The sequence below is a fragment of the Desmodus rotundus genome, chromosome 1 (genome assembly GCF_022682495.2).
Source record: "Desmodus rotundus isolate HL8 chromosome 1, HLdesRot8A.1, whole genome shotgun sequence".
NCBI classification, from domain to species: Eukaryota; Metazoa; Chordata; class Mammalia; order Chiroptera; family Phyllostomidae; genus Desmodus; species Desmodus rotundus.
The window spans coordinates 28,985,463-28,997,849 of NC_071387.1; the positions used below are offsets into that span (position 1 = coordinate 28,985,463).

Sequence of the window (12,387 nt, forward strand, 5' to 3'; positions counted from 1 at the left end):
AGAGAATCGGGAGCCTCATGGTGCAGTGTTATCACTTAGAGATTCTGAGTGTCGACTGCCCAGCTCCCCGCTCTGCTCCCTCCATTTCTTAGTTCGTGGTCACTACCCCGCAGGGGAGTTTTTGGAGACAGAAAAGCGCTAAACGGCGCTTGCCACGTAATTCACTGAATGTTAGCCATTGCGATTGTTCCTAGGGAGGGAAGGCAGTGCTGTACCCATTTATTGCTGGGGAAGTTGAGGCTGAGACTTCCCCAGGTACAGACCAAGAACTTGAACCAGTGCTTTTCTAATGAAGGCAGACAGCCTCTTGGAAAACAGGAAACAACTAAACATAAGACATAAACATAAAATTTGACCTTTATTAATAGTATATCATAGTCCTGGCTGGTGTGGCTCAATGGATTGAGCACCTGCCTGTGAAATGAAAGGTCGCTGGTTCAATTCCCAGTCAGGGCACATGCCTGTGTTGCGGGCCAGGTCCCCAGTTGGGGGCATGTGAGAGGCAACCGATTGATGTTTCTCCCTCATATTGCGGTTTCTCTCCCTCTTTTCCTCCCTCCCTTCCTCTCTCTCTAAAAATAAATAAATAAAATCTTTAAAAACTATATACACGTCATCGACTCCAGGTTTATTTCATGCAGTGTGTGTGTAGCCTACGAGGGCAGTGGGGACAGCTTGGGTTTCCTGAGGATGTATTCGGGAGGAAATCTTCAAAATGAGACCTGAAAGCCCCTTGCAAAGAAGCAAGGTGTCTGCCAGGACATATTAACTCACTGGGCAGCCAACCCAGGAGGAAAGCTGTTTATGTTAATTGTAGTTTGGGATTTGGGTGGAAAGACTGTTTCGGTTCTGGGGTTTTGCTCTCCTATCAGCAGCTGCAGGCCCAGACGGGCCCCTGTTGGAAGGAAGTCAGCCCTCCTCCCCAGAAGGAGGAAGGGCCCTCCCATCTGTGGTTGGCCGCATTGTACTTGCTGGATTCCAGGCTGTCAGTCTCACGGCAGAGCTCCCAGGACGCTTAGCCTGCAGATTGTTTTGTTAGGTTTCTCCTACAATTAATTTGGAAATTACCCAGCTGCCCACAGCCTCTCCCAGGTGTTCTGTAACCTACAGGCCTGCTCCTGCAGATTTCACCTTGGTGGGACCAATGCTGGCAGAAGCTGGCAGGGTCCGGGTGGGGTGACAGGAAGCATGGTCCCATGGGCTCATCTTAAGCAACAGCCAGACTCCTTCAGCTTTGAAACTAACCATCCTACTTTGTAGGATCTAGAGCAACCAGGTCCACACACTTCAGAACATTACCTATAAGCCTCACACACCCTGTGGACCTAAGTCAGGGGTGTGTGGAGGACCCACCCTACTCAGAGGCCAAAAGAGAGAGGATGTTCCTGGAGCTCCAGTCAAAACATACAGGCAAGTCTCCCGATTCCAAGATCCAGGAAGGAAAAATTCTAAGATTCATTTTGCTGTGGACTTTGTTACACCTGGGCTGAGTCCCTCCCATGCAAAGGTCATGTGACCTTGAGCTTGTCTTCTCTTCTTGGACCTCAGTTTTCTCATCTGAAAAAAATGCAGCTGAAACCTGCTGCTTTCCAGGGCAGTTGTGAGAACCCAAAGGATAATGTAGGTGAACTACTTGGTACACCCTTAACACAGCCACTCTTCGATGATGTCAGGGTTATGATTAATCAGCTGTGCCACTGCTGAGCCACTTGAAGCTGAGGAAGAGTGATGGCGTGGTGAGAGAGCCCTGGACAGGGGTCTAAGAGGTTAGCTCACTGTGCAACTGTAGAAAGTTACCTTCCCTGGTCCTCGGTTTCTCCTTCTATTAAACGAGGGATCAGCCTAGTAACCTTTTAGCTGCATGTTTATTGATAAGAATGGCAAAGGAAATATCAAAGGGAAAAACCCAAGGATCACTCTTTTCCCTCCCCTGTAGGGGTCCTCTTCTGTATCAGATAGGATGGTTGCGTTTGGCTGCAAGTAACAGAAAGCTCAAGGAAGACAGGCTTAAACTTTGAGGACATTTGTTATCTTTAACAGTAGGGGCCCACAGGTATAGTCAATCATTCAAAGGTTGGTTCTTTCAGTAGCTCAGGGATGCATCAGGTGCCCAGGTTCTTCCCTCCTCTCTGCTCTGCCATCCTCAGCAGGTTGGTGTGTCCTAGGCTGGCATTCTCCAGCTCCAAGTCCAGGAGTCACACTCCAACGACATTCAGAGGAAGGAAAGGGCTGTTTCTCTTCCCATGTCGCTTTGTAAGAACAAAGAAATGCTTCCCAGAAGCCTCCAGCAAACTTTTCTGGACATCTCATTGGCCTGGAAAGTATCCTGTGCCCATTTCTAAATACCATATTTTTCAGACTATAAGACGCACCCCTGCCCCCGCAAATTTGGGAGGAAAATGGGGGTGTGTCTTATAGTTCGAATGTAACTCACACATTGGTGAAATATTATGTTATTTATGTTATTACATTTTTTACCACATTTTTTGCTTCAAATTTTTTTCCCCCTATTTTCCTCCTCTAAAACCTAGGTGCGTCTTATGGTCCAAAAATATGGTAATCCCTGGCAAAAGTGATGGAATCGTCACCATGCTTACCTTAGACAAGTTCAGATTGAGCCAGGGGTACCCCAAGGGGTAAGACTTCCCTGGAAACACATGACCAACTGAAACCTGGGCAGAACCAGGGCCTTGTGAGCAAAGCAGAAGGGGAGAAGATGGCAGAGCTGACAACCAGCAGTGTCTGGCGCACCTTCTTCTTGAATATGCCAGGAAGAGGGTGCGCTGTTCTATTTCTGTTCAGCGTTGCCCACCGTACCATTGTCCTCAACATGCTCCATTTGGTCACCCCCAGCTCTACACCAAGCCGCCTGTGTCCAGTCCCCATGAGAGGACGCTGTTCTTGAGCGCCAGTGCAGGGCAAATGTGAGCACGCCCCACTTCATCCAAGCTCGAATAGTCATTCAAGGCTCTGATGAAACTTTAGAGAAAAAGGAAAGTGTTACATGGGACGAGGAAAACTCGAAAAGACTCACACTAAATACACTTTCCTCACAGTGTAAGCGGCCCTTCACAAGGCTGCCCCATCTCCTAATCTCACTCCCTGGCCCTGGGGTCTGGATCTCTGGGAAAGAGTGAGGACATCCGTTGGTAATTGAGCTGGGTCACACACTGGCTGCGTGGTGCGGGGGAGGGGCAGGCGACTGACTGAGGGGAGTGGCAGAGGGGAGGGGGGAGCCCTGTTAGGAGGCTGGTGCTGTGATTGCGGAGAGAAATGATGGAGCCTCCCATGGGGAGCCTTGGAGGTGGAAGGTGGGGTCAGGGGGTTCCTGGAGAGGCTGTGGTCCGGGCAAAATCATGACGACAGGAACACAGAGGGGTGTCTGGGGAAGAGCAAGTTGGCTGGAGCCTCGGGGTGCAGGGAGGGCAGCTGTGGGAGAAGAGGCTGGGAACGAGGTTGACATAGGGATCATGGAGGGTCCTGAGTACCAGGTGAGGAGCTTGGGCTTTCTGCGGCAGACGGCAGGGGGCCTGCTCCCCAGGGCTGGAGCTCAGCTTCAGAGAGTGGCAGTGGGGCAAAATGGGGGGAGGAGGCAGGAGAACCCGTGGGGCAGCCCTGGCTGGCTGCTGGGGACTGACGGCAGAGGCGAGAGTTGCGCTCTGTGAGGCTGTGGCTCTCACCCCCTCTCTCTGGTTGCTGATGCCTCATGCATGAAAATCCATGGCTGCAGTTCTGCTCAGCCCACACGCTCAGATAGCGAGATAAGCTGGTTCTCTACACCAAAGCTGAGATCCACCCTGATTCCAGCTTCTCAATCCCGTCCTCACCTGGGAGGGGCTGACAGTTGATCCCTGACTGCCGTGCTTTTGCACCTGGTTAACCCTTCAGGGCTGAGCTGGAAACCTGAGCCTCAGCTTTCAGAAGAGGGGTGGTGGGGCTGACGGAGAGGCACAGGGCACTCCAGGGAGAAGTCATCCTCTCCCGGGAGCAGCCAGTGCCAGTCCAGGGGCTCCACCCAGAGAGGGCAGGGTCAGGGAGAGGCCAGGGGCAAACTCATTAAGGACCTTCTATCCTTCCCCTCACCCCGCCTGCCCACTCCACTTTTAAAAAGATTTTATTTATTTATTTTTAGAGAAAAGGGAAGGGAGGGAGAAAGAGAGAGAGAAACGTCATTCTCATAGGCACCCCGACGAGCACTGTACCACAACCAGGTACGTGCCCTGATTGGGAATTGAACCGGCGACTGTTCGCTTTGCGGGATGATGTCCATCCACTGAACCGCACCAGTCAGGGCCTTATTATTATTATTTTTTTCTTTAGTTCACTGCTAGTTATGGCTGAGAAGCACTAGCCCACACTGCATTTCCCTCTCGGTTATTGTACACTATTTATTAAACCAGTCCCAGGCTCAGTTTGCCCACCCATACAATGGAGGCCCTAACAGGGAATTTCCCCAAGCTGCACTGCTCTCCAACCTCCACCTTCACCCCTCCCCCACCATGTGATTACTTCCATTTCCACATTGCTTTTTATTAAGATGATAATCAAATGCAGTCTCCCTTGGGAGAGACATGGATTCTGGCCCTGCTCGGGCCCTTAGCTATGGGAGCCTGGGAAAGTCACATGCCCCTCCTTTAGCTCTGTAGGAGCTCTCCACACACTCGTGGTGTTCCTACTTATTCTTATTATTGAGAACGCATGTGAGCACCGAGATGGCAGTACTGGGTCTCCCCAGCGAGTTGCTGTGTAATTCTGGGAAGAACGCCTCCCCGGTCTGGGCTCTGGCCCCATTCTTTGTGGAGCATGCCCCCCTCTGAACTGCTTTTAATCAGGGACATTTTTCCCCCTCCCAGTTACCTGGTCACGCCAAGGAGTGAGCACTTCTCAGGGACAGAATGAGCACAGAAACCAAGTTCTGCAGAAACGTGTGTGTATTGGGGGCAGGGGAGGATTTGTTCGGGTGCCCGGGATTTGGGGCGGTCCAAAGGGCACTTAAAATGCTCTACTAGAGGATCCCTCAGCCCAGACGGACTCGGAGATGGGGCCCCTTCTGGCTGGCTATTGTGCTCTGAAAAGAGAACTGTATCGCTCTCCTGAACCCCCAACTACCTCAGACTTGGGGCTGGAGCTTAAGGATCAAAGGCCAAGTTTATTCCATGCTTGGACAAATACTGCTGCTTAGGGAGGGTATGAAGACCAGAACTCTAGGTCCCCAAAGTGACTCAGGAGCTTGGGTTCCTGCCCTGGCTCTGACACTCCAGCTTTCAAGATGCTGTCAGATACACTCTCATTAATTGTCATTGTCACAGTCACGGTAAGGCTGGGAATATGAGGTGTAGGATTCCAAGACTCAGAAAGTACCCCTAAGGAGGGAGGTGAAGTGCTCCACCCCAGTCCTGTCCCCCTCTCTCCTATGCAGACTGAGTCACAATGTAGCACTGTATTGGGGTTCTTGGTCAGAAACAGGAGGCTCCTGGAAGTTATTCTGGATCTCTGATCTCAACAACTAACACATCTGCCCCACCTCCTCCAATTTCTCTAAAGTTCTGCCTCTTTGCCTAGGGCATACCCATCACCTGGGACGCTGGTTGAAACGCAGGTTCTGGTCCAGGAGATCTGTGGGAGGGCCTCAGATTCTGCACTGCTGGCCAGCTCCTTGGGGATGCACATGCAGCTGGTCTGCGGCCCACACAGAGCCCCAAGGCCTCAGGGCCTCAGTGACCTGCGTGAAGTGGCTGGGAGGGCACAGCGCAGCTCAGCTCTCTCCCAGCCTCTCTCCTGGCCCTGGGAGAAGTGCATCCTGCCTCAAATGACCAAGAAAAGAGGAACTGGAGAACGTGAGGTTTTGACTCAGGCCTCCTCCACAGGAAAAACAAAAACTAGGCAAAATATTCACGGAGGTGTTGCTGTGCTCTCTCTGGGTAAACTATGGCTCCCTTTGATTTTTTTTCTTTTTTAAAAACTAAATGAAGGTGCGCCGCTTTTGTATTAAGAAGAAAATGAATTTTAATAAAACAAACTCTCACAAGGTTTTAGTAAATGAGATTATGGTTATGAATATGCTGAGTAAACTGTAACTACCTAGCAGCTGCTTCATGTGCTGGGTGTTTACCTCGTTCAGCTGAAATAGCCCGAATTCAATTCAACAAAGTTGCCCTTACTCTTCTGGGCACACGAATCACCAGGCTGAGCGGGAGCGCCAGCAATTTCACCATCAACTGCCACGCCAGCAGCTTCCCGCTCCCCTTCACCTCTGCTGTCGGAACTGGAATCTGTTCCCTTAAACTGGGTGAGAAGGCGCCCTAATCCGTTTTCGTAGTAAACGACTTCGAGCCAATTCTGCTTTTGTTGCTGGTTTCCCAGGCTTAATTGCAAGAAAAGTTAATTTGAAAGAAAATAAATGTTACAGCTCTGGGGCGAAGTCTAACGAGCCTTGGGCAATTAGGGAAGAACGCATCTAATTAACCAGGGCCCGGGGGCGCCTTCACACAACGCTGGGGTGCAGGGCCCAGAGAAGGGCAAATGATTTTTCTGGCTTCACAATAGCGTGTAGAAAAAAAAAAATTAAGAGAAACTCACCTCCAGTCCTTGAGCCCCCAGATGGGGAACCGGGAGGTCCTGTTCCACAGTTTGGGGATTCTTGGAGTTGGAATGTTCCAAGATACTGCAATGAAATGTTCTCAAAATCCTACAGTCACTCCACTGGAGGGTGTGCCCGCACTCGCCCTGGCCCTCCCCCCTCGGCACGGGCAGTGGCGGAAGCCGGAGGGGTGCTCGCTCAGCAGCGCAGCTTCCATTTCGGCCAGGCCCTGGGGACACAGGAGTTTGGGTGTCTCTGGCTGGCGTAGCGGGAGGCCAAGAGGGCTGATGCCTTGATCCCAACCCTCGCCGGTCCCCAGCGAGCGCTGTATACACCCAGTTCCCTCCTAGCCACGTCCTCTCTTTCTGGGCACAGACCTTGCTTTGGGCATTATCTCACCTGTCGTCCCAATGGACAAGGACCGTGGGGGGAAAAGGCCTGTGCACTTTCCCACCCTATCTTTCTCGTTCCCAGAACTTCATCGTGGTGCTCCAAAAGGCTTGGGGGTAAGGCGGCGCTTTTAAATTTTGAAGCCTTTCCTGCCTCCTGGGTCCCGCGGTTTACAGGTTACAAAGAGAGGTTTTCCCCCTCTTGTCTTGTTTAACTGCAGAAGGACTCTGTAAAGTAGGGGCTTACACATTCCCATTCACAAAAGGACACTAGAGAAGAAGGGACTGGCTTAAGGTTAATGGCACTGTCAAAACATTCAACTTGGTAATTAAAAAACAGAGAAAGTTTACACTCCTGTACTAACAGAATGCATAGACCATCATTCTCCAGCCCCAATTCCCCAACTAGGCTGTTATCAGCCAAGGACAAAATCCCTGGGTGGAGGGCTCTCAATTTCCGGTGACTGCCAACTAGGCAAGCCATGGTGACTTCTGCCTAGGAGAGCTAAACTTTGTAGCTATGCATGGAGAACCTTTGAACGTCATACCAGCAAGGGTTCAAATGGAGATGACGCCCAGCACTAGATTTTCCAAGGTCAGGAGGCTAGCCTGGAACCCGGACCCTCTGGCAGCACGGTCAGTGTTGCAGCTGCCTCCACCTCCACGTGGCCATTCCCCACCACCAACATCAGGAGGGACCAGCACCTAGGCCCATACTGTCCAGCACAGTAGTCATCGGCCACTCACTGCTGCCCAGCACTTAGCATGTGGCCAGTCCAAATTTAGAAGCCTGGTTAAGTATAAAATACACTCTAGAGCTGGGAGACTTAGTAGGAAAAAAGTAAAACATCTTAACAATTTTTATATTGATTATTTGTTGAAATGATAGTTTCAATATATTGGGTCAAATACAAAATATTCTTAATCTTACTTGTTTCTTTTTATTTTATTGATGTGGCTACTAGAAAAACTTAAACTACACATGTATCTGTATTCCTATTGGACAGCACTGAATTAGACAAGTACCCGCCTGGACTGAACCATATCCACGCTTGTGAACAGGACAGGGCAATCCCCAAAATTAAAAGTAAAAAGTACCACTGTTTTCAGTCTTTTTTCTCACACCCCCTCCACTCTTCCCTAGCAAGGTAACTAACTATGCACAAAGAGGCTGAGTTTCTCTTGCCAGAACTCACTGCTCAAAGATTTTTTTTTTTACTATAAAAGAGTTCATTTGAACACTCAGGTTTGTCTGAAAGCTGCGCCCAAGCCTCTGAAATACGTAATGCTAGATATTTTTGCTCCAGAATAGAAACTTACAAGATTTCTTAAGAGAAGGGGGGGGGGGGAGGAGTGGTTGGATTTCCTGATTTTGGTTAGCTTGCTGCATAAAACAGACACAAAACAAAATTTAAAATCCAGTTTCTTCCTAAAGCTTACTTCACTGACCACCCCAATTAATTTTTCACTTTCGTTTCCCATGGGGAGGCTGCTGAGGTATGGCAGAGGGCGCCAGGGTTGGAAGAGTCAACCCCATAAGCTGAAAGCTGTCACCAGTGGGCGCTCCCCTGAATCCCTGTCATCCCTGAACTTGAGTTCAGCCACGGGGGCCAGAGCTGCTTGATGAAAACAAAGAGTGGACAATGGACACGTGTATTTCTATCTGCCTCCTTGGAAAAACACACTCAGGACCCAGATGAAGCAGCTGTCAAACGATCAGCACATCATGCTCAAAAGATTCAAGAAATTTTCGTACAATCAACGCCCGGAGCTAATCCAGAGACTTTAGAATAGTTGCTTGCCATGAGCTCTGTTCTGATTCCCGGGAATAGGGTTAGTTTAGGCCCCGGGTGGCCTACGGATACGGCCAATACGCAGGGCAGCATCCACGAGGATGGGGCCCTGAAAGATCCCATGAATCCCGCAGCCCTCGTGCATAACAAATGGGGAGACTGGGGGTGTAGGTGACGGCACTGTGTCACACTGTGCAGCCGAGGCACAGTCCAGACTCGGCCGGGTCTGCCATTCTCAGAGGCCAGGAAAACCAGCGCCAGGCCAAGCGAAGCAGAGCGATTTCCCCAATTAAAAAAAAAGAGAGAGATGAAGAAGAAAACAACAAAAAGCTACTTCTTTTGCAAATTTGTCTTCCTCACCTTAAGAAGGAAGGCGCTATTGGAGCCTTTTATTGCGGCAACATAGCCAAAGGCACAAGAGGCCGAACCCGTGTAAAAGGCCCGAGTTTCGCACAGTACAGGGAAGAGTGAAATCGTGATTCCCCACAATTCGGATCCTAGCGTCTGGCGCAGACACCACGCTGCGCCGCCTGGAAGGCGAGTCCTTTGGCCCTTCACCTGCCACTTCCTCCCATCAACAAAGTAAACCAGGCGTCCACGCGGTGCACTCGGAGCTTGCGCGTCTCCCGCCCACGGCCCCTTCTGTGTGGTGCTCAGTTCGCCCTCTCTTCAGTCCCGTCCTCAGGTCTCCGGGATACTTTGTTCGTGTAAACTGCCGAGGCATCTACGATTTTTGGACCGTATGCTCGGCTCACATGGCAGACACGAAACGATCTACCCCGCCAGGATAGGCGGCCACGTGGCGAGCATGGTAGGCACCTGCACCGCTCCCTCCAAGCTGCCCACCGGGGTTGTAGCAGGGCCCCAGCGCTCCGAACTGGCCGGGCGATGTGCGCCCGTAGAAGTCCACTGCGGTCTCCACGCCGCCACTGCCGCCACCTGTCGGGGGCGATGCGGGCCCCGCCAACCGGCCAGCGGCCGCGAAGAGGGCACTGCTGGCCCCCTGCGGGTATGAGCCGTCCTGGCCCGCGTAGGCGGCCGCGTAGGCGGAGGGGTTGGCGGGCCGGGCTCCCGCGCAGCCCGCGGGCTGGTAGCCGGCGGTCGAGGCAGACGCGCTGGCGGAGGCAAAGGCGCAGGAGCCGGCGGGTCCCGACGGCGCGGGGCCCAGCTCCGGGCTGAGCGGCCGCTCGGGCACCAGGCCGAAGACCCGGCAGGGGCCCGGCGACGCAGCGGGGTAGTAGACCGGCGGCGGCGCGGCGAGCGCCGGCGGGGCATAGCCCGCGTAGACGGCACCCGGGTAAGGCGGGCGCGCGGCGGGCACGGCGCCCGGGAAGATGGCGGCGGCGGCGGCGGCGGCGGCAGCGGCGGCGGCGGCGGCAGCGTCGTGCATGTAGGCTGGGTACGTGGAGAGGTCCGAGCGCTTGAAGCGCTTGCGGCGGCGCAGGAAGCTGCCGCTCTCGAACATGTCCTCGGCGTTGGGGTCGAGAGCCCAGTAGTTGCCTTTGCCCGGCCGACCGGCCTCGCGCGGGATCTTGAGGAAGCAGTCATTGAGCGTGAGGTTGTGGCGGATGCTATTCTGCCACTTTTTGGGGTTGTCGCGGTAGAAGGGGAAACGCTCGGTGATGAACTTGTAGATGCCGCCGAGCGTGAGGCGGCGCTCCGGCGCGTGCGCGATGGCCATGGCGATGAGCGCGATGTAGCTGTAGGGCGGCTTCCCGCGCTGCAGGGGGCGCTTGCGCCGCCGCCCACCGGCTCCGCGGCCCGCCGCCTCCGCCGGGACCCCCGCCCCGGCCTCACCGCGTTCCTCCTTCACGGCCGCCAGGGCTTCCGGCTGCGGCGGCGGCGGCGGCGGCCCGCTCTCGGCAGTCATGGTGCAGCCGTCCCGCGTCCCCGCCGCCCGCTTCAATCGAGGATCGAGGCGGGTCTGAGAACTGCGGGGCTCGGCACGCAGGGGCTCGGGAACGGACGCTGGGCCCCTCTGCGGAGGGCTCCGAGGGTCCTCGCGGGCTGGCACCTGGAGCACAGCTTCCCGGGCAGGGGCGCGCCGGAGGCTTGCGCCGCGGTTTCCGACTGGCTCGGTGGGGACAGAAGCTCAGGGGTGTCCCGCCCACCGACGGCTCTGCTCGTGTTCTGGAGCTCGAGGCCAGGCGCCCTCAGCGGTGCTGGGACTGGGACTAGGGCCCCGTCGCGGGCTGGAGGGTCCTTTGCGCGCGGGTAGCAGGCGGTCAAGGGGTCTGTTACGGTCCTGGAGCTGGGACGCCTGCAGCTGATGGGCTTCCCGCTGATCTGAGGATAGCCGTCGAGGTCGTGCTTCGGGCGAAGGCCGGAAGAAAGGGCAACTAGTTACGGAGTGTGCACTGATGGGGGGCGCCTAGGCTGCGCCCCGGGCTGCGGATGGCGAGGAGGGCCAGGGGCGAGGGGCAGGCGGGGCGGCCGGCGACTCCCTCTCCGCAGGGTTGGCCTCTACCGCCGAGACCGCCGGCGAGGCTCTCCCCTGCACAAACCTGGACCGGCTCCTCCCTCCACCGGCTTGTTCTCCTTAAAGGGGGCAGGAAACTTGGGGCGGCGCCCGTTCCCCGCCCGCCCCCCGACTGCCCGCCCCCTGGGCCCCGACGCACCTCCCCAGGTAGGAGCAGCCGTGGCGGCGGGCGGGAGCCCCGGACGTCAGAGCGGGGAGGGTGCTTGGGGAGCCCCCGGGCCGGCCTCCTCTGCGCGCGCCGACGGGGCAGCCGAGCCCGGGAAGGGCCAGCGGCTGTCTCGGCGCCGGAACTCAAGGATTCTGGACTTTTCCAGCCTCTGTAGAGGGCTGGCGCTCGCAGGTGAAAGACAGGGCTCGGTTCACGTTTTGTCCACAGAGGGTGAGACCTGGCAGAGGGGGCGCTCGATCACTGTGGGGCCGGGGACCGCGGAGGAAGAAGACGCTCCAGGTGACTGGCTCCCAAGGTCTTTCGAGGACGATTTGCAAACCGCAGGCAGGCTGGCCTGCCCACTCCCCATCCAGCCCCTCGTCTTTGAGACGACGATTTCCTGTCCGGATAGGGGAGGTGACTCGCCATCACCCCACCGTGACTTCGCCGCGTAGCGCAGCCTCACACCCGCGTCTGTCCGGACTGCGGTTCCGACCTGGGCTTCGCGTCTGTGCGGAAGGTTTGCTTGTGGAGAGTCCTTCTGTGCCGACGTTAAGGGAAAGGCTGCCCCCGACCTGCAATCACCTGTCTTTGGGTGACTCGAGACCCCCCTGTGTGTGTGGTGGGGGGGGGGGGAGATTGGGCTTCTGCCTCTCACTCCAGGTCGCCCAGGCCAGGGAGGGCTCCAAGTGACTCCCAAGTCCCCGGGGCAGCCGAGCCGCCCCCTCCTCAGCGGGGAGTGAGCGCTGCGAGGGGTGCTCCGGGAGGGGCGGGCTGGCGCGACCCTTTGCCTTCGCGGGTGTCGGGTTTCCGAGGTCGTTTCCCACCAGCCCCGAAGGCTGGCAGGTCTCCTGAGACGCCCTGCAGCGGCCGTCCCGTCGGCCGGGTTCGCTACCTGGCCTTTCGCTAAAAGACCTTGAGGACGTCCCTTCCGAGAGGCAGGACCTCAATTATCTGCTCCGCGAATGGGGAGCCGGAGGGCACGTGCGGATCTCAGA

The 12,387-nt window shown here is 55.3% G+C and overlaps 1 protein-coding gene across 1 annotated transcript; it reads right to left on the reverse strand.

Moving 5' to 3' along the window:
* Nucleotides 1–7,887: 7,887 nt before the first annotated feature.
* Nucleotides 7,888–11,683, reverse strand: FOXE1 (forkhead box E1). The gene has a single exon (XM_053922409.1). The coding sequence runs from the start codon at nucleotides 10,630–10,632 to the stop codon at nucleotides 9,514–9,516; it is 1,119 nt and encodes a 372-aa protein (XP_053778384.1). The 5' UTR covers nucleotides 10,633–11,683; the 3' UTR covers nucleotides 7,888–9,513.
* Nucleotides 11,684–12,387: the final 704 nt, after the last annotated feature.

Coding starts and splice junctions, on each gene's coding strand:
- FOXE1 (XM_053922409.1), bottom strand. CDS start 10,632: ATGACTGCCGAGAGCGGGCCGCCGCCGCCGCCGCCGCAGCCGGAAGCC.